At 46.7% G+C, this 22,546-nt stretch overlaps 1 protein-coding gene across 2 annotated transcripts in view; it reads left to right on the forward strand.

Annotated features, from left to right (window-relative positions):
• Window positions 1-979: 979 nt before the first annotated feature.
• The window catches only part of PAWR (pro-apoptotic WT1 regulator), an 87,112-nt gene continuing 65,545 nt past the window's right edge, over window positions 980-22,546 (forward strand). Inside the window, exons 1-2 of one of the 2 annotated variants that reach the window (XM_048500589.1) lie at window positions 980-1,341; window positions 1,648-2,294. In XM_048500589.1, the coding sequence (XP_048356546.1) occupies window positions 1,800-2,294 (495 nt within the window). In that variant the 5' untranslated portion in view covers window positions 980-1,341; window positions 1,648-1,799. The remainder of the gene's footprint in view (window positions 1,342-1,647; window positions 2,295-22,546) is intronic. The other variant, XM_048500588.1, reaches the window with a different exon arrangement.

A 22,546-nucleotide genomic window follows, 5' to 3' on the forward strand; every position in this document is an offset into this window, starting at 1 on the left:
ATAAGCAAAGTGTACCATTCAATCAAAAGTTAATGGCAATGATCAGACACAGTTTACGTCCCAAATGAGCCACACACACTTAGTCCAACTTGTCACAGGGCTGGCATGATGATAAAATGGAGGAAGGGAAAATTATCCACACCACCTTGAACTCCTAGGAAGAAGGGGAGAATACAAATATGACTGAAATTACAGTAAAAACACACAACATGCTGCAGTCTTGTACATTGTTACTTGAATGCCATGCCAATAATTTCATTCAGTCCTTGGCCATAAAGTTTAATTGCTAGTGGCAAAACATAGTTCTTCTAGAAGACTGGACAAACTGAACCCAGAATGCCAAATATTTTGTTCCCTTCTTGTCAGCAGCAAAAACTCTTTAAAGGCTTTCCCCCTTTTAAACAAACATGTACCCCAATGCCATCTCAACAGATTCACCAAACTGCCACAGCCAGCCAAGCCTGGCTACATAAGACAAATCTCTATTATTTGAAGGCATAGAACTCATCCCAGATCTTTCTTTTCCGTCTAGTTCTGATTGGTAGTTCTTTGATCCATGGCGCTTCTGATTTTTTCTAGCACCCATCGCTATCATTGTGAAGAAGGCAGGCTTCACATCCATAGCATATAGATACAGGTGCTGTTAGCCAAAGCATAGGTCTGATGGTGACAGTGCGTGTGATTTATAAACCTGAACACGACTCCCGCTGGAATTGGCTTCGGCTGTGTTTAAGGAACTGGGTTGTGCTCCAGATAGTGGTGAGTTTCCTGTCACCTGGGCGGCCCGGCGAGATAACATGAGCCGGGCAAAAGGGAGGCACAGGCGCTGCGATCAGGTTACACACGAAGCACCGCTGGGGAGTTACTTACCCACACGCAGGGTTCAGAGGAGCCTCCACGCCCCTTCACCCATTGTCGGGGCCACCTCGGCAGTTTCCGCTCCCGCTTCGGCTCCCTTTGTCTCCGCCCTACGGAGGACGCTCGGGAAGCTTCGGAGCTCCGCTGACTCTTCCGGGACTCCGCAGAACAGCGCGGCGCCCACCGCTCACCTGCAGCAGCCGCGACCGCTAGCAGTCTGCGCCGCCCGCCCGGCGCTCGCTCGGGAGCCCGGTAAGAAGCGCAGGGTGCGCCAGGGCGCTAGAAGGGTGTCTCACGCGGTCTGCCCGACGGTTGTACCACAGGCTCAACTTCTCCCGGACCTGCTGGGAACCTTGGAAGGAAAGGGAGGCGAGGCGGCTCGGGAGCATTTGCAGCTGCTCGTGGAAAGTTCAGCGGGAGAAGAGGCGAGTTTGCTGGGGGGGAGAAGAGACGGGCTGGGGAAGCAGGAGCGAGACGAGCTGGGTAGGATTTGGATGAGCGATCGTAGTTGAGGAATATGTTGGGGAGTGATAGTAAATCGAAGTTTGGGAGCGGAAGGGTTAATTACCCTAATCCCTGGCGGTGTGTGTGTGTTTCGGTGGAAACGGATTGGAGCCTCGGAAGTGGGGTGACAAGTGATGGAGTGCCGAACTATAGTGGGGGCGGCGGGGGGGGGGAGAAGAGAAGAGCAGGGGTCCTGTGGCTGCCGTGGGGGATCCCCCGGGATTCGAGGAGCAGTTCCCTGGAGACGGAGATGCCGCCTGACTCGCTCCCTTTTGTCTCCCGCAGGGTGTTTGGTGTCCTCCCTGTCCCCCTGCTGGTGCCTCTCCCGAGCCAGCCCCATTCGCGTGCCCGCCCGGCTCCTGAGGCTGGTCAGCCCGAGGGGCTGAGTGGAGGCAGCGCACTCTCGGTCGCTCCCTTCGCCCGTCGGGGAGGAGAACATGGCCACCGGGGGCTACCGGGGCAGCGGCGCCAACACGACCACCGACTTCCTGGAGGAGTGGAAAGCCAAGCGGGAGAAAATGCGGGCCAAGCAGGCACCACCGGCCGCGGGGCTGGCGACGGCAGGGGATGGCAAAAATTCGGGGGGCGCCGCAGTCCCCCCCGCCGCCACCATTTCGCCTCCCCCCGTCGAGCTCAACAATAACAACAACAGCAGCGAGCGAAGCGGGGGCGTCAACTGCATCCCTCTGGCCAGGTGTGGCCCCAAGGAGCCCCAGTCGCCGTCCCTGGCTGGGGCCAGGAGTGGCGGTGGCGCGGAGGCTTTGGGGGGCAAAGCGGGGGCGGCAGCGAGCCCTCCCGAGGAAGAGAAAGTGGCGGCCAAGGGCAAAGGCTCCTCCGGCCCCAGCGCCCGCAAAGGCAAAGGGCAGATCGAGAAGAGGAAGTTGCGGGAGAAGAGGCGCTCCACAGGGGTGGTGAACATCCCAGCCACCGAGGTAAGGCGACGGCGGGACGGGAAGGGTCCTTCTGGGGAGCCCGCGCGCCTCTTCGGAGCCGCGGCCGGCGCTGCACCTGAACAACCTGGCGGCTCGCTGGGCGGTGGCTCCGCCCCCTCGGTCGCAAACGCGGCGCCTGGCATTGGTTGCTTCGACAGTTCAAAAATGCGGCTGCTCACCTACGTGTTGCTCCACGGGGCTGGGAGGCAAAAGTGGAATTCGCCTTAATTTACAGTGAGATCTTTGGGGCTGCCCCGGAGCCGGTGGTTTGTGGACCGCACCTGGAAAAGTTTGTTGCCACCTTTGTTGGGGCTTCAACAATGTCCATGAGCAACAGGATGGGTTGGTTCTTGCAAGAGGAAACCTTTAGCTCAGACTTCACTTTTGGAGCTGCCAAGAGCTGGTAATGGCAGTGTGAATATTCAGTATTGCATAGGCTAGTATGTTGGATTGGTGATAATTTGGAAGCAGGTGACTGAAAGAAGGAAACCACTTAACAGGCACTAAACTGCCTCCATGCCTTTTCCGCCTCTTCTTTTGCTCTAATATTATGAATTATATGTACATATGATTATTTTAATCTGGTATGGTGGGTCTGTCCTGCTTCGCCAAAGTCAGAAAGGCAAGTTTTGAGAGTATCAAGTCTCTAGATGATTTATATGCTTATAAAAGTCTCTAGATTATTTATATGCTTATAAAAGTATATTTGCATAGAAAAGTTAGGTTTCTTATGGTCACCTGTGACCTTTAACTAGGATGAAACTGGAATTCAAAGAAAGGCCTTATAGAACTTCATGCTGTGTAAAAAATTCCATCAGCTCTGCATATTCTGGAGTAGTTATCCCAGTTCTGTTTTCAAAGATCGAAATAAAGGTTTGTGAATATTGATCTTACATTTTCCACTTTGTTTCTGCCTTCTGTGTCAGTCATTTCATCAGATCATTAAAAATTATCTTGACCAAAAATAGTGAATAAAGGAAATTAAGATTCAGGTGTAAAATGTAGAGTTGTTTTAAATCCAAATCAATTTCTTGCTATAGAAAAAATGCAGTGGTTTCAGAAGGGAAGAGAAGAGTATTTTTGTTAGCCAACACAACTGCCTTCTGTGGTTTTCTGCTAGTATAAAAATCTGGCATTAATTTTAAAATGATCTTAAAGGAATTTAAAAGCATAATAATCATATTTACCTTTTTTTCTGAAGCTTAGAGGAGAAAGATTTGGATAAATTTAGTGCAGGACTTTCTGCCCCATCTTTTGGTCCTATTCAGTAAACCAGTAAATGTCACTATAGTCTAAGCATTTGTGACTTGTTCTGTGTATAGGAATGTTGTAACAGATTCCTAAAAGTCTGAGAGGATTAAATCCTGTTTTCTCCTGAAGTCATCTAATCCTTCTTTTCATAACTACAGAACTGCTATAGAATAAGTTGTTATTCTATAATGCAAAAATGTGCTCAGGTGAGTAACAGGTGGGGGCAGATTCTTATTCCTTGTTGTTGGGGTTGATTCTGCGAAACTACATCAAACACAAAAGTTAAGTGAGAGACTGAACTGAAGCTGGATCCAGACAAGATTGAGGCGGTGTTGGTTGAGAAAGTTGATGATCTAGAGGAGACTGACACATCTCTACTGGGTGAAATAAGATTACTTTTATCAAATAAATTAACAATTGTGGAAGTGTATCTGCCCCACTAAGTGTTGTTATGGGATCAGTAAGGTTTTACAAGCTCCTGCATTCATCTGCAATTGGTTGCATGTTGTTTTCCCTTCTAGATTCAGTGGATCTAGTCATGGTGATCCATGCTTTTCTAATCTCCAGACTAGATATCTGTAGCACAATCCATGTGGGCTGCCCTTTAAGGATTTCTAGATGCTACAGCTGGCACTAAATGTGGTGGCGTTCTTGACACTAAATTGTTAAGATTATTTTGTACCTGAATAGCTTTGTTGGTAGTCCATTTGTTTCTGGTTTTAATTCAAGATGCTGCTTATTACCTATAAAACTATTCATGATTTGGCACTCAAGTAGCTGAAGGACACTCTCTACTACTTTATCAGCATATCTTCTAGTTGAAACCCATTCTACAAGAACTTCTTGTTGCAATTTATCTCCAGCTTTGCTCTACTGTGGTGAGATCTTGTACTTTTTTGTGTCTGCTTTCTTTCTCTTTCTATACTGTGTTTCACAGAAATGTGTTAGTAGATAGTAAGTTCCTCCACCACAGAACAAAGCATGCTGGATCTTCTGTGTTGCAGAATGCTCTACCTGGGTCCTAGTTCTTGTCTAGCCCTGCTCCTTTCATCCATTTGGAAGTCTGAAAAAAAATGCATTTTGACATAAATGCTCTTGTATCAAAGTACCATGTTCATTAATGCACAAAATAATGATTTTGACAAAGGCAGTGCATAAAAATGAATGATAATTCTCTTTCATTTGGGACTATACGCTAATGTGGAAGCATACAATTTTCTCAACTACTGCACCTCAGCTGGGCAAACTAACATCTTTATGTGATCTGTAGTAATGTTGTTCTTGTCTGTGTATATCCTGATTTCTTCCATTGGAGCAATTTTTATATTCTGCTTAGATTCACTGTTAATCTGTTCTAATTGTCTCAACTCATCTATGAAAATACAGCCATTACTTCTCCCGTTCTTTTTTGTCATAATTACATCTTGTTTTTTCTTTTTAGGTGATGAGATTTCTTGTTCTGAGTCCATTTCCTGTTGTCCAAGCTCAATAAGCTCTTGGGCCCATGATTTTTCTGTTCCATTATTCTTATTTTTGCAGTTTAGCACTCTAAATTATCGCAAATTCAATTCCGAAGTTTCTTCTAATGACACCAGCTCTTCCTGATAGTGATTCAACTGATTAGTATTATTATATTTCAAATCCTCCTCTTTGGGTGAGGGAAAGAATAGAGCAGATAGAGGTAGTAGGATGTCAGAATTTCCATAATTATTTGAGCTCTTTGTTGATATATTCAGGAGATGTACACTGTCATTTAGACTTTCACAGGATGACACTTCCATGTGAAATTTCTTATATTTTAATTGAGGAGTTGAGTCATTCCTCTTCCTTTTGTTTTGTCTTGCAGTTGACATATTCAGGAGATCTACTCTGTCATTTGAACTTTTACAGGATGGCACATCAGTATGAAATTTCTTATATTCCAATTGAGGAGTTGAGCAATTCCTCTTCCTTTTGTTTTGTCCTACAATTGGAATATGCAGAGTCATTGAAGAGGGCTCCTTGCTATCTATCAGTTCTTGGGTTAGTGATTTTAGATCTTAATTATATTGTCTTGTTCTGCACCAGTGAGAAAAAGGATTTCTTGAGGTTTTCTTACAAAATGTGATTATTAATCAATTCCTCATCCTCCTATTTTACATCAGTGATTGGCCCCAGTTGATTCTACTGAGCCATCTGATCAGTATGACTAAGAAACTCTTCATAAAGGTCATTATGTTTAATGGTTGCTTTTTTTATCCTTTCCCCTTGAAATCAGAGGTGCCACAGGTGTATTATGGAACACCTGAGTTGGCATCCCCTTTTTTGTTTTGCAGGGGCCTCCCCACCATGGGTGGCCGCTGTAATGCTGGAATCCACCCCCAAACAGCATCACTTTCAGTGGTCTTTAAACTAGGGAGCCCAGATTCTCCTTTTAAATCTACCTTAAAGGGAGAATCTGGGATCCCCAGTTAAAGCAACATTGAAAGGGATGCTGTTTTGGGGTCGATTATCCCCCACCCTGAAACAGCATCACTTTCAATGTTTAAACTGGGGACCTCAGGAATTCCTCCTTTAAATCCATGCCGAAGGGGGTGGATTTAAAAGGAGAATCTGGGGAAATTTGGGGGGTGCCTGCTGTCAGGGGTACAATTGTTAAGCTAGCAGCACCAAACTTTCAGGGTATCTTTAGGAGACTCTCCCGATGATACCACCGAGTTTTGGTGAAGTTTGGTTCAGGGGGTCCAAAGTTATGGACCCTCAAATGTGTAGCCCCCATCTTCTATTAGCTCCCATTGGAAACAATGGGGATGGGCCACCCCCTTTGGGAGTCCATAACTTTGTCAAAGGCAGAGCTACCACAGGGTGGGTGGGAACAAACACCCCAGGTGCAGGCGTGGGGGCCTCCGCAGCCCCCACAAATGCAGCCTGCTTGCTTTTTTAGCTTTAAAAATGTAGGTAAGGGGGGTGGGTGTAGCTGCCATTTTGCCCTGGGCGTCATTTTCCCTTTCTATGGCACTGAGTAGAGTTCACGATTTATCATGTGAAATGCTAATCTGTAGGAAATGTAGATTAGCCTCAGACAGTGGAAGATTTTCAGAAGCAACTGTGAATATGCCTAAAATGGACCAATATGGGAAGATTTGGGAGATTCAGGTTTTGAATCCCAATTCTGTCATGAAAGTTTTCTTGGTGACTTTGGACCTGTCTGGTCGTACCTTACTCTTTCAGCCTAGCCCACCTCTGAGTTGTGGTTATAAGGCAATGTTATAAGATGCTTTAGGATCCAAATTGGAGAGAAATGCAGGGTATAAATACATAAATAAGGTAAAGTTCTTATTGTATAGAAAAAAGATTCTAGTGTCTAGCAAACCAGGCTTACAAAATGTAAATTGCTTTATAGGTAAATATTTAGTTTATCTTAGTTGCACCTCTGTCCCATACAGTGGCATAGTAGCCCCCATCTCCAATGGGCATGGGTGGGGAGCGATGCCCAGGGCAGAGGAGTGGAGGGTGTGTGGCAGGGGCCTAATGTTCCGGGGCAGGGGCGGACGGCTCCGCAGCAGGGGCGCATGCACACCCCAGGTGCAGTTCCCCTTGATCCACCTCTGGTCCTATACAAAACACAAACATTATATAATTCAATAAGCTGTTGCTCATAAAAATCACCTTCCTTTGCCCTTTTAATTTGACTGCACTTTCCACCATCTTGAGGGCTTAAAGCTCTCTAAAAATGAATGTGCTTACTATTGTTGCTGCTAATAAGATTTTCATTCCTCTATTCCTCCATGCAGGTCAGGGGCCTACATAGTAATCTATCTTATGTTATCTTATTGTGGCTACAAGGCAAGTCCAAGATTTCTTAGTGAAGATCTCTTCATAACAGCATAGGGTTTTGAACCTTGTTCTCCTTCTGTCTTCTAACTGCTATGTTGCAGTTACGTGTTATGTAACATGTATGACTGTAGATGGTCCATGTTCAGTGTGCTGTCAGTTATGAAGTGACATTACAAGAAATTTGAATGCTTCAGTGAGAAATTTCCATTGTGCAGTGCCAGTTTTTGAATCAGGAATGTAAATTCTCCACTTCATAGCTATGAACAGCGTTTCAGATATTCTGCATCCCCATTCCCTTAAAGTTCTGTGTCAAAAATTATGGGTCTTCCAGATCATGCTAATTAGATAGATCTGCCAATATTTAAATGTTTCAAAGTGGATTGTGCTATGGATGGGAGAGAACAGAGCCCCTGAAGATTTGAAATTTTACCCTGCCACCTCTCCCATCAGAAATCCCAGTAACGATGTCCACAATTTTCCAAATGCAATGTCACAACTAAAGATAGGTTTAACACAAACGTACTGGATCCCTTCCAGTCTGGCTTCCGCGCTGGTCATGGGACCGAGACGGTGCTGGTCACTGTTGTGGACGACCTCCGACTATACTTGGACAGAGGCGGTTCGGCGCTGTTGGTGTTGTTAGATCTCACCGCAGCGTTCGATATGGTAGACCACGACCTTTTGGTCCACCGCCTCGCTGGTATCGGGGTTCGAGATTCAGCCTTAAATTGGCTGATCTCGTTCCTCGAGATCGGGGACAGCAGGTGGCATCGGGGGGTGAGATCTCCAAGCGTCGCCCCATTATGTGTGGGGTGCCGCAAGGAGCGATACTCTCCCCGATGCTTTTTAATATCTACATGCACCCCCTGGCGAGTCTAGTTCGGAGTTTTGCGCTGCGGTGTCACCAATACGATGATGACACCCAGCTCTTGTTCACAATGGAGGGCAGCCCGACCTCGGCCCCTGATGCTCTCCAGCGTTGTCTTGATGCTGTGGCTGGTTGGTTGAGTGCAAGTCGGCTGAAGTTGAATCCCACTAAGACGGAGGTCCTGTGGCTGGGTCGGGGGGAGTGTCCGGTGGCCTTTGGCCTGCCTACCCTTCTTGGCGAGACGTTAAAATTAACTTCGTCCGCCAAGAGCCTGGGGGTGACTCTGGATCCATCTCTATCATTGGTGGCCCAGGTCACCCAGACAGCCCAGGCAGCTTTTTACCATCTGCGGCAGGCACGGCAACTGGCCCCGTATCTCTCCCGTTCTGATCTGGCCACTGTGATCCATGCCACGGTCACCTCTAGATTAGACTACTGTAACTCGCTCTACGCGGGCTTATCTTTGGCCATGATCCGGAAACTGAAACTTGTACAGAATGCGGCAGCCAGACTCCTTTCCGGAGCAACAGCAAGGGACCGGATTACTCCGGTCCTATACCAACTGCACTGGCTGCCGATCGAGTACCGGGTCATGTTTAAAGTTTTGGTCTTGACCTTTAAAGCCATTCGCGGCCTTGGCCCTGCATATCTAAGGGACCGTCTCTCCCTATATCGCCCTTCTAGGCCCCTCCGTTCATCGGAGGCGGACCTACTGGTGATCCCTGGCCCCAAAGCGATCCGGCTGGCCTCTACAAGGGCCAGGGCTTTTACGGCTCTGGCCCCTACCTGGTGGAACAGGCTTCCAGGTGAGATCAGGGCCCTGCGGGATTTACAAAGTTTCCGCAGGGCCTGTAAAACGGACCTGTTCCGCCAGGCGTTTGGCCAGCCGGGATGATATCAACCGCAATAATAAGTAAACATCTGGCCTCCCGTGGGTTCATAAAAAGGGGAATAGAATAGAATAGTTGAAGCCATCTCTAGTTTAATATTTTATGTATTTTAATTAACTTATATTTATGATGTTTTAAATTTTTATGTTGTTGGAAACCGCCCTGAGCCTTCGGGGAGGGCGGTATACAAATAAATAAATGAATGAATGAATGAATGAATGAATGAATGAATGAATGAATGAATGAATGAATGAATGAATGAAAGCTGGGAATCTCAGACTATTGATGACACCTTTACCCTTTCCACATAAAGACCTAAGTAACATTGTTTCTTCATCCGCCATTTCTTCCTTCTCCCCCCCCCTCCACATGCTCCATGCCCCCCACTTGTCACAGCCTGGTCCAGACCAGACGATGCATGGGGGGGGGATGGAGCACATGGGGGTGGGGGAGAGGAGAAAATGGCAGATTAAGTTACAATTTTTCTTTGGTCTGGTGGAACAGGGTATAGTATTGCATTCTGTTCTGTTTTGTTGTCCTACTGGAATCCCTGAGAACAACAGCATGGTGAAACGGAAAGGTGAGAGGACAAGACAGTCCAATTTAAATCAAGTTTGTTTTGCTTACCACGTGTTCATGTGAAGGTGAGAGATGCTGTGGGAACCTTATTATGACTTGAAAGCAAGTTCCAGTGCTTTCGAAATGTGCATGGAAGTAGTTTCTGAACTACACATTCTCGTTCTAGGGTCTAGAAGCATTCTTGGAAGAACCCATGGCTTCACTTGATAGTCTGTTTTATCTTTGGTACAAGCTCATATTTCATTTCATCTCCACCTCTTTCTGATTTTCATATGCCAGGCATCACACATTTAAGCCAGTGTCTTAAATTGCTCTGACATAGGAATGTCAGCCTTGGATTTTTCCCTTTCCCAAAGTGTCTCTTAATACAACTTTGATGTCTTCTAGTTCATGTTTCTCTTTAACATTTCTTAGAATGTAACGCAGCTCTGATTTTAAAAGTAAATGTACAGGAGAAAAAGACATAGGTTTGATGAGAAGTAACTAAAATCTCTCTGCTATTTTTAAATTTGAAGGCTGTATCAAATTGAAGCAATCACATCAAAACACTTTATTAGGGCACACCTAAGCCCTTTTGAGAGCTCAGTTAGAGGCATAATTGACCTTGCAGAGCTTTTTAGGAACAGAAGAATTTTCTTGCAGGATTAGACCTTTTTATCCAGTATTCTTTTTCCAGTTCAAGCAAGCCAGGAACCTCTGAAGTTTTTGCTATGTAAAGGTTGATATTCTCATTAATTGAAGTTCCATTTAGGCATCACGAGCAACATGTAATTTCTGTTAGAACTGAAGATTTAATAGACTTCTGCTGCAATTAATGGCACAGCTTTCTAGTGCAGAAGAAGTAAATAAGAGGCAAATAGTAGTAAGGATGATTAAATAGGCTGACAATTTGATTGGAGTATCACGGTATTCGCATTTCAGCTTGTCATACAGCAGCTTTCATCCTGCCTATTGAAGTGATCAGAGTGACTGACATGGAAAAGCCAACTGAAACCCTGAACTACGTACACTTAACCTATTCCCCGTGTAGGAATGGCAGATTTGAAGTTGGTTTTCCATTGTTGCTGCCCGGAACTCTTTTGACTGGAGCGTTTGTAGTTTGTGAAACTGGTTGTAATTCCTGCAGGTCTTTGCATAGCATTGTGCATGCTTGTGCAATCCTATCCTGAAACCGGATGAGCGACAACTGCCTCATTTTAGAAGGAATAATGGATGCTTGCAAATGAGCCAGTTTTTGAGCTTCTTACACCACTCCCTCACAGGTGCAGCAGCACTATTCCCATAATCTACTAAATTAGTCATCTGATCAAACAAAAGAGATGATTAATCTGACAGAATGTTTCATGATAATTCCATTCTGACTCCTACAATCATTGGATTGTTTTCAAATTGCTTACCATTTGACAGATTTATAAGCTGTCCCTGTATCTTTCCATTTTATAGTCAGACTGATTGGCTGGTAGTTTGCCAAATGTTCCTTTATTCCCTCTTTTGGAAATTGGGACATTTGCTCATGTTCAGTTATTTTGACACTTCACTCATTCTCCCAAGATTTCTTGTATATGATGGAGGTTTTGAGAGTACCTGAGGATTTCCTTTTATTCTCTAGAATGCTATTTGACAAATGATGTACTGATTTTAATGTAATAAAAAAATAGATCTCAATAACAAATGTCATATCCAGCATTTCTCCCCAGTGGGAGAAACCCTGTGAGGTAGGTCTGGCTGAGAGAGGGTTACCCAGCAACGTTCCATGGCAGATTGGGGATCTGAAATTGGATGGTAGCTATTTGCATTTTGTAGGGAAAAGTCAAATGCACATTGGGGATGTCTGCAAGTGGCATGGTGACTCTGCCCAGGTCTGCAAGTGGGCATGCTCCAAAGTGGTGAGTAAGCAGTAGATGGATTCTAAATTGGGAGGGGGAGGGGCAGAAGCCCTCTTAGTTCCCATGGATAGAACAATTTGCTAATACCAAGGAGGATTGAAGGAAGGCAGCCTGCAGAGGTCAAGATGGACCCTCCTCCCCACTGCCCCAGGAAACAACATTCTTTTTAGGGATACTGCTTGGTAATGTTGTGGAGCACCCTCTGCTTACTTACTGTGAATATTCCTGTCTTATTTGTCATAACAAAACAAATAATTTTGCTTGCTGGGGTGTTGTGGGTTTTCCGGGTTGTATGGCTGTGTTCCAGTAGTATTTTCTCCTGACGTTTTGCCTGCATCTGTGGCTGGCGTATTCAGAGGATCAGTACGTCATTTGTCATATAGCAAAGTAGCCTTTGCAAAGGTCTTCCACTAGTACAATAATAATAATGACAACATAGTGCAATGATGGCGAACCTTTTCGAGACTGAGTGCCCAAATTGCAACCCAAAACTCACTTATTTATCGCAAAGTGCCAACATGGCAATTTAATCTGAATACTGAGGTTTTAGTTTAGAAAAAACAGCGCAGAGGTGCATGTTACTCGGGAGTAAGCTTGGTGAAGCAACCGTGCAACTCTTCGAGTGGGTGAATCACGACCCTAGGAGGGTTTACTCAGAAGCAAGCCTCATTGCCAGCAACCAAGCTTACTCCCAGGTAAAGGATCACACCCAGCCAGCCTAGGTGTGTGTGTGTGGGGAGGTGATTTTCTGCCCGCCCCACATGATGAACTCTGTGCACGCATGCCCACAGAAAAGGTTCACCACTGCTGACTTAGTGCCTCAACTGGGAATTCTAATTTCTGTTTCTGTTCCTCATGTATAACCACTAAAAACAATTACTGTTCCATTACCATGCACAGGGTGGAGTGTGGGAGAAGCATACTTTGACTTCTTTATTAGATAATGGGGCACTATTAACTCCTTTTCCCTCCTGTTCTTAATATTAACAAAGGTTTGCTCTTATACTGCTCTTAAGTACATTCTAAGTTGCCAAGCAGGATAGGAATGTGAAGAAGTTGAGACCAAGACTTGAAAGGTGGGCGATGTGGAAAAATTAGCTGGAGAGTGAGGGAAGTGAATCAGAAAAGTGTGGAAAAGAGGGAGAGAAATTAAGGAAAAGGAAGAGAAATATTATTTTTATCTTGCTGTAACATACTAATTACTACTTTGCAAGATCTTGCTGAGCTGGGTTCAAGAGAGGATAGACTATTTGAGACAACAACCTTGTTAGCAAGCTGCAGGCTGGCAGATATTGTTGCAGTCATCAGCCATGCTGGCTCGTCTTGCTTCAGTGCTTGCTTGGTTGATGGGTTTAGTGCTTCCTTGGCTGATCTGTTAGGCAAGTTTGCTTCAAGCTTGCAGAAATTCAAGTCTAGCCAACAGCCAGCATGCCTTTTACTGTGCTCAAATGTCCCTGTGCTCCTAGTGCAGGGGTAGGGAACCTGCGGCTCTCCAGATGTTCAGGAACTACAATTCCCATCAGCCCCTACCAGCATGGCCAATTGGCCATGCTGACAGAGGCTGATGGGAATTGTAGTTCCTGAACATCTGGAGAGCCGCAGGTTCCCTACCCCTGTCCTAGTGCCTACAGCCAGAACTGTATTTAAAAATTTAAAAGAAATTCTGCTGGATGCAGCATAACAGTGGCTTTAGGGCACAGGTGTCAAACTTGCGGCCCTCCAGATGTTCATGACCTACAATTCCCATCAGCCTTTGCCAGTATAGCCAATGCTCATGTTGGGAGGGACTGATGGGAATTGTAGTTCATGAACATCTGGAGGGCCGTGAGTTTGACACCCCTGCTTTAGGGGCTCCCAGTTCTCTTGGACCCCTTTAATTTTGTTACTCAGTCCCCGTCCCCCCGCCCTGCAATTTAACAGCCCTGCTGCTGTTTTCTCCTTTATGAGTCCCTCTATCAGTTAAGCTGAATAGATGAGACCAGGTCCATGTTCTATTGCTAAGAAATATATCATCTGAGTCTGAGTAGGAACTGTTTAGAAGTTGCTTCCCACTGTATGATGTTGTCTTCTCAGTAATATCCACAAATCTCTTTTTTTGCAGGGAGGAATCTGTTATTACTGGAGAGCATAATAGGTGTTTTGTTCCCTACCGTAAATATTTTTCCTTTTGCAAAGTTTATATTTGAACAGAATGGAAAATTAGAAGCAATGTGCTTTGAGCACATTACTACTTTATAAACCTGCTTAGTTACTCACCTGCCTTCCCTTTAGCCACAATTCTACTACAAAACTACTTATGCAAAAATTATGTTCAAATTACTTAGTGTAATGTTTGTATATCCATATTCAAGATTTTATATATATGGTGCATGAAGACTACAGTGTGTACTCATGCAATACTTTTCCCTATTTGGTTTCTTTCTCATAAGTGCCAAAGGAAGATTTGCAATTTAGACATCTTTAGTGCAGTAACTTTCCATCTCAAAAGTATCCCATGATATATATTTTATTGTGACTTCATCTGTTTCCATTACTTCTTTATTTTTCCTTTTATTAGATGTAAGGTACCTTCAAATATCAGTTTATGTTATGAAATGTTAGAAGTTTAAATTTATTGATCTAATGGCCATAATAATGACTATAATAATGAGAACAATGGTATGTTTATAGGAGCTTTTCCATACTGATTTGGTGTACGTGTGTACCATTTACAACTATTCTCCAGAAATCTTTTCTGTTAACCAGTTCACAAAGTGTTAGAGAAATCTTAATAGACTTCTTACTAATATATATCTTAATAGACTTTTTACAAGTGTATAATTTTAAAATTACTTTGTTTTTTGTTTCTTAATTCCATATAGTTTTAGAGTCTCAAAACTAAATAAAAAGAAGCCCAAAGGGAAAATGAGATGAAGATTGAAAAAGAATTATTTTACTTTTAAAGAAGCAAAAAAAATGACCACCTTTACAAATTCTTACCAATCAAACAAGACAAATTATTTATTCTGAGGTTAATGTCCTAAGCCTAGTCTTTAACAGGGGTTAAAGTTCTCCTCAGGTTTTATCTACAAATATTTTGGGGCAAATTAGGGACTTCTAGAGTTTTAGAATTCCCTGCTCCACATTGCAATGGCTTTTGACAACCAAAGGTCAATAGTATATTGTTCACCTTACTCTCAGGATAATATCCCAGATCGTCAGTTTCCCCTCCCATAAGAAACAGGAATGAAATTTAAACTGAGATGGCTGATCACCAATCAGTATATCAGTATATCAGCTGATTAGGCCTATGAACAGATAAATACATCTTTCTATAGAGGTTTGGAAGAAAAAAATCTGAAAATGAAAGAAAAGTTAAAGGGATTTTTTTGAAGCTTCAGACCTCATCAGAGGTGGGGCTAGATTTCATGGCATATTGTTGCAAGATCTTGGCCAAACATTTTGCAGAAATTGAGGGAAGTGTTGCTGCCACAACGAAGTGAGGTGAGAGAAGGCGGTGAGTAAGTGAAAGCCTGGCCTTGCTCACGCTCAGTTTATTAAAGGAAAGTGTTGAAAATGCCTATTGGATTTTGGACTTTTAAAATGTAGCCACTGTGTCTATATTATACAAGATGATTATAAAACTATCCTGACCCATAATTGTCTAAGTGTTGGAATGTTGTGATGACAAACCCTCCACCAATCAACAAACCCTCCTCCAATCAGCGAGCAGGAGCAAGCCCAGTTCTGCCAGGCCTCCCAACACCCTCCTGGTTCTCTGCACCCTTCCACAACCCCCAATAGTCCAGCCCTGCCAGTGGGGCAGCAGCGCCTTGGTGCCTGCTGCTCCACCAGCCCTGCCAATACCCCCTCCACCCCCAACAGCCCATCCCAGTCAGCAGAGCAGTGACGCCTTGGCACACGCTGCTTTGCCGGCCCGCCAATACCCTCCCAGTTCTCCCCATTCCCAACAGCACAACCTGGCCAGAAGAGCAGCGGTGCCTTGGTGCACACTGCTCTGCCAGCTCCCCACCCAACAGCCAATTCTGCCCCCCCCCACCTCCAAACAGCCAATCCTGGCTTTGGCGCATGCTGCTCTGCTGGCCTTCCAATACCCTCCCAGTTCCCCTCACCCCCAACATCACATTCTGTCTAGCAGAACAGTGGTGCCTTGGAGCATGCTGTTCCACTGGCCTTCCAGTGCCCTCGCAGTTCACCCCACTCCCAACTGCCCATCCCAGCTGGCGGAGAAGTGGTGCCTTGACACACTCTGCTCCAGCGGCCTGCCAATACCCTCCTGGTTCCTCCCCCACCCAAGCCTCCCCATTCCTCTGCTACCCCAATCCTCACCTTTCTACCCTCCCCCACCTCAAGCCACACCTTCCAACCCTCCCCTACCCAAGCTTCACCTTCCACTCTGCCCCACCCAAGCCTCCCCATTCCACCTTCCCCATTTCCAAATCTCCCATTTCAACCCTCCCCCACCACAGCCACACCTTTCCGCTGCCACCACCATAAGCCTTACCTTTCCACCTTCCCTAACCCAACTCACTCCTTTCAATCCTCCCCCACTCCAAGCCTCTCCTTTCCACCTTTCCCACATGCCAAGTTTCATTTTCCCACCCTCCCCCACCCCAAGCCACTCCATTCTACCTTCCCTTCCCCCAAGACATACATTTCCACCCTCCCCCCCATCCCAAGTTACAGACTCAGGACCAAGTAGGTGGGAACTTGCACTGCGCGTGAGGGGGGCTGCTGTGGTCTTGGTAAAACCCATTACAGGGGAAAATTCTTGCTCACCCTCCCCTTGCTCAGGACCATAGCATATCCCCCCACAATGCGCTTTGCTGCTAGTGTTAATTTATAAAATACATTACTATAAAAAGTGTTAGTACATACAGAGCAACATAGATTTAAAATATTCTCTATTTCAGGAAGCCGCAAATTGAGAGACAGCTGAGAAAACAGGCATTGTCGTGAGAAAGCCAAGAGGCACTATCAGAAGTCCTCTGAGGTGTTACTTTAGTTCCCAACATTGATGGGAGCTCACCCCACCATCCTTGGTTGCTGGAGATCACCTTAATAACTAAACAGGGTAGCATAGGCTTCCCTTTTCTGTAACCATCCTTGGCACTGGGGAAGGGCACTTGCTAGGATTGCCTCAGCTGACATACTAGCAGAGTCCCAAGGATGTGTAAGGAATTCCATAGACGCAGAAATAAAAGGCTTTGGTAATGAAAGTCCATTTATTAAGACATCTTAGAAAGCTCAAGTACACGCAGTGGCAGGAATGACACTTCCCGCCAGAAGCACAGGTTATAATACCATTCACCCCATCCCCCCTTCCTGATTCCCATGGGAACGAGACTTCTACTTCCGCCGCTAAAGATAAAGTCTCCGGCCGGCGCATCTGCCCATCACCGTGGCTGTGGAATGCACTCAAGGTTACTTCACCATCAACACTCATTGAATCCTTTACACTTCAGTTTCCTAAAGAAGACCCTTCCCCAGGTTTCCATATGAAAGGCGCCGTGGAAAGCAGAAATAAGGGTGGGGGTTTAATGTTTTCGAATAAACCCATTGATTATACCCAGGAATATTCCACCTAAGAAACTAAATATTGCAAGCGTTTACATTAAAGCCAGAGTCCAGGATAGCCACTGTGAGTGCCGGTGGCCATCAATAATAAAGGTCGGAGGGGCCTCCGGTCGGGTACAGGCATCGGAAGCCGGTTTGAGCAAGCTGGAATGGAAGACAGGATGATGTTACTAAGAGAGTTAGTAAATCTGCCGGCAGGACATCATTAATCACTTTTAGTAATTTCCAGTGTCCCACAAATCTCTTGCCAAGTTTTGGAAGATTTATGCACGCCTCTGAGATTTTGTAGATAATACACCCAGGAGCCCACACGCAGAGGGAAATCTGAGCGTGTTTATCCGCTTGCGCAGTTTTTTGGGAGTCCTTGTTTGCTAAGCATGGTTCGACCGACTTCCATCCTCGCCAGGGATGAAATCCATTGTTGGACTCTAGTCCAACGCTGCTGCGGGTAGTTGTATGTAACGGCGAAGCCGGCTTTTAACAGACACAATTTCAAAGGGGTTTTCTTTGTACTACTATGAACCGCGACATTAGAAGGCGACTCGCGAACGAATAAGCTCGCGACCAATTGTCTTGGTGGTAGTTAAAAAATAACGAAATACTCGCTCTTTAGGTTCTGTTCTGCTTCCGCCTTCGCCACTTTGAACGGTAGGGGCGGCGATGCCGGGCTGCTCCCAACAATCCCAAAAAAACGCTTCCAGAACTTCTTTGAGATGAATTGGGGTCAGCGGTCGAGACCACCTTAACGGGCGAATGGAGACGGTAAACATGTTGAATAAACAGCCGTGGCTAACTTAGGAGCAGAGGATGGAAGCACATGGAACAAAATGGGCTTGCTTAGAGAATAAGTCTACCACCACCCATAAAACCACCGTTGCCATGACTTCGCAAATCTGTAATGAAATCCATGGAGATAATTTCCAAGGGCTGGAAGCTACCGAGAGGTTCTTCAAATATCCATGGGCTTCCCCGGATGGTTTTGGCTTCAACAAACCGAAGCAGCCTTTAATGCTCAATGTTCTTTGTTATCATACGCCAATACCAGAACTGCCGGGCGTGCTGCGTGCAGAGTTTTCTGTGCCAAAATGTTCCAGCCGGTTCGGCACGGGCAAGAACTCTTGGCGGAGGGGGGGAGGCACGCATCAAGATTCCCTCCGCCAACCTCCATTCTCCAAACGAATTGGGAGTCCCTTCAGCCGCTAGTTTCATGCAGCCCGCCTCCACCTCGCAGGAAAGCGAGAGACGAATCGGGGAACGGGGTGGAGGAGGCTGACGCTTTGAGATCGGTGACAGCCAACCCCAACTGGGAGTAGAAAGAACGGTATGCGGAATGTCTGTTGCAGCTCCACCCTCGGTATGAGCCAGCCAGTTTGTTGGTTTTCCCAGGAAAAAAATGGACTGTAAAATGAGAAACGAAAGAAATCGCCCAACTAGTTGTTTTATGGACATCTTGAGGGGGGGTGGAAAGAGCCGCCAGGTTTTTATGATCCTAATTAAACTTGAAAGGAGGTTTAGCCCCCCAGCCAGTGGCTTCAAGTGAGAGTGCTGCTTTGATGGCTTCGAAGTCTCCTTGTCTCCCACAGTCCAGTTGAGTTCGGCACCAGAGAATTTTAGATAAATAAGCACACGGAACCGCCTACCATCTTTATTTTTCTGCAACAGGCTGCCCCGAAAGTGTTTTGTCCTAGGCGCCCACGGAACTACAAACGGGAGATCTGGTCAAGTGCTTTAGGATAGGTTCCGGTGGTAAACGAGATTTTAATAGTTGAAAGGCTGTTTGACATTCCTCAGACCAGAGAAGGGGGGCCCCGCCATGGACAGTGAATCTTTACCCTTAGTGCTTAAGAGAGGCCCGTGAGGAGAGCTCAGTTCAGCAAATTGGGGTATAAAATCAATGCGATAGAAATTAGCAAAACCAAGAAACGAATTGAGTTCTTTATGGGTTATGGGGCAGGCCATTGAGGATCGCACCAATTTTAGCAGGATCCATTTTAAGCCTCGGCGAACTGTAACCCAAATAGTCAATGGAGGTCTGATGAAACAGCATTTGGAGAGTCATAGCAGAGTTGTCAAGCAAGCGCTTCAATACCTCTCGACCAACATTTCATGCTCTTCTATAGTTTACAGTAAATTAAAACGCCATCTAAATATACAACAACCCTTTGTACAAAAACTGCTGAGGTCCTCGATAAGGGCCATGAAAGTCTGGCCCCACTTAACCCAATGGCATTATTAAATATTCAAACTGTCCAAACTTTGTATTAAACGAGTCAGGTGTCATATCCTTCAGCAATTCTGACTCTGTAGTAAGCTTCTCAAGCTCCATCGAGTAAAATGCCCTTGCCGAAAGTGCATCTAAAGGTCCTTGATCAAAGGCAAGCGCATATTTATTGGACAGGGAGACCGACAGACCTCGACACCAGTAAAGCCAGAAGACTCCATCTTTCTTTGACAAACAAACGGGAGTGCTGTGTGGGTGGTGAGTCACCGTGATGAAACCGCTGAAAGCAAGCGTTCTTGGTTCCGCGGCAAAGCTAACGGTTCCTTCTCCTCATTGGGACTCATGCGCCACTCCTTGGGCAGTTGCTCTGGTTGTATGATACCTTACAGTCAGTGTCTCTGTGGTGGCACCAACGTGATTCCTGCTCCTGAAAACCCTAAGGATCCTGATATGCGTGGGATGTCATTGTAACCGAGCAATCACTGAGGAAGCCAGAGAGGGGAGTGGGAGGAGACGGATTTCTTCCCAATTCATGTGTTCACCGCAGGAGGGTCAGTGAATTTCAGGATCCTTTTCCAAATGAATTTTGGTTCTCAACAACAACCAAGGCATGCCCAAACTATGAGTAAGACACTGGCGCTTAAAATGAAACTAATTTTTCTCCCAATGGTCGCTGAACGGAGGAACCGCCAGTGTTTTGAATTCGGCCGGTCCTTCGCTTCCTCGAGGGGGCTTTTGCCCATTTGCAGGAATGGTATGGGCTTAGCCAGGGAATTCGGCCCAGACTCCAGCTCCTTCTGCCACCTGGGGTCAAAGATTAAGCAGTGGGAGCAGCCTTTGCAACCACAAGGGCCGAAGGTATGCCAGCCGGGTTACAGAAATGCTTGAACAGTAATGGAGCGCTGCCTTCACTCACCGCCGCCAGAGTCGCCCATGTCCATGGGGCTGAAGAAAGACAGACAGCTGCTTCCCTCCTTCTGGTCGCCGTCACCGCTTAGACGAGCCAGTGGGAGGTGGCGCCCTGACTCCGCGTGGTGGTTTCGCGACGAGTACGCTGGAGCTGGAGAGCTAAATTGGTTTGCTTGGGACAGCTATGCTAGGGATGACCTGGCCCTCCGCAGTAAAGACATCAACCTGTCGGGCGACGGGCGCTCAGAGGTGGTTTTTCCTGCATGCTGGGTTTCGACTCTGCGGACACGTAGTGGTTTCGGCTGGTGGCTGCCTCCCTTTGACGAAGCGAGATTCCAAACGACGCCTACTTGAGACCCCAACTGATCCACCTGCAATGGTGCTCGGTAACCCCGGATTAAAACACAGTTTCATCGAGCTTGCTATCCACAGCATCCCAGAAGTATTCGTGATCTCATGCTCAGGCCACAGGAGGAAGCTCCAGCAGCCGCCGCATCTAAATTCCCTCGACAATTCTGCAAACGGGCGGTTGCCTTTGCCGGATGGTTTTGATGGTGCGGATAGCTTCATTCTCGGGCGCCTGGATTCTTTGAAAAGCGCCTTCAAAGCTTGGAGGAATGCGGCACTGTGCGGCGAAAGTCCTCATCCTGCAAATCCAAACAGTCACTTAACCAGTCGGCTGCCGCTTCCCATTCAGGACTGGAGCCGAAGGTTCCGTGATTTTTTCGGGCGCTCAGACCGGTAGAGATCATCAAGTAGTCTTCCCAAGTGGGCATTGAGTTGCAAGATGAAGTAGGGAAGTTTGAAGCGTCCCATCAAAACGCTGGTATCGGGGTCGAAGTAGCCCCGCTCGACGCTCTTGGCACCTGCTGGGGAGGTATTGGCGCTTGGCTGAGCAGGTTGGGCAGGCTGCTGTTGTACAGGGTTGAATCGGGCGCTGGCGGTGCCGCTGGCATTTGGGTGGCAGGACCCGCACGTATTCCCCTGGCACCGCATGGTCAGTAACAGCATAGTTCCAACTTTGCGCCCTCTGGTCTGCTGCCTCCTAGTTCCTCTCCAAAGCAGCCAGCTCCCTCCTTCTTGCAGCCAATGCATCTTGGTGCGATGCAAAGCAGCTTTTTCTCGCCTCTAATTCTAAGCAGTTCGTCTCCGCTTTTAAGCGGGCTTCTGCGAGTTCACTTCGCGCAAGAGAGCCCAGAACGCTACATTCGCGTCGCTGTCATAAATCCAGTCTGGACTGTTCCAGGACTTTATCATCATGGACTGACAGATTCTGGCAGCGTATTGCCGCTGGAGCTGCAGTTTGAAGCACGGGTCCGATAACTCGAGCTGGACTTTTTTTTTGCGTTGCTGTTCCCGTCCTCTGCAGGTTTTCGCGCTTCCAGTTTGCTGCAACTGTGCCCTGCTCCTCCTCCCATAGTTGGCGCTCACGGTTCCATGCCGCTGGCATCTCGGTGCCGCCTCTACTTCCTCATCCCGCAGTCTTCTCGAGCGGGAGAGGAAACCGTCCGTTGGGAATGCAGGCTTTCTTTCAGACTCTTCATTATCAGGAAGCGAAGCCCTCGGAGATTACCGTGAGCTGCCAGAAGTTACCGGGTGGCTCCTCGAGGTACCCTTGTAGGTGCGGCCGGACCGATGGGGTCCCATTGGGAAGCCGGTAATGGATACCCTCCTTCAATTCCAGGTTGAGTCCCGGTGTCCTTGACGGGCCCCAGTAAGCAGCCATGTTCCTTGGGGAGCATCACCAAAATAACAGAGTCCAGGAATCGCCTACACGGGATTCCTGGGTTGCCGCGATGAAAGGTGGTCGCTCCTCGCCTCTCCATGGCATAAAGCTGCATCTTGAGGTTTGTAATCCACACGGTGATCTGGTAGAGATCTCGCCCACAGGCGCCGCATCCATGGATTAGCGCCCCAAACGACTCATGGAAGTCCCTATCGCCGTTGCCACGCCCCTCGCTCCTAACGGAGTAAAGGAAGACTCGCGGCTGGATGACGAGGACGGAAAGAGCCACTCAGCTGCAGGCCCGCCTCTCCCGCCGGTTTCCAGAGATCCAGAAGGGAAAGGTCAAGCCCTTTGGGGCTACCGCACCTTCCTCGCAGTAACATCTCAACCTCCATCGCAAGACAAGAGGTCCACTGCACAAGAATATAGATGAATTAGCATTCCTGCCACAATCTAAGGAATTCCATAGACGCAGAAATAAAAGGCTTTGGCAATGAAAGTCCATTTATTAAGACATCTTAGAAAGCTC

The sequence above is a fragment of the Sphaerodactylus townsendi genome, linkage group LG06, assembly GCF_021028975.2.
Source record: "Sphaerodactylus townsendi isolate TG3544 linkage group LG06, MPM_Stown_v2.3, whole genome shotgun sequence".
Lineage (NCBI taxonomy): Eukaryota > Metazoa > Chordata > Lepidosauria > Squamata > Sphaerodactylidae > Sphaerodactylus > Sphaerodactylus townsendi.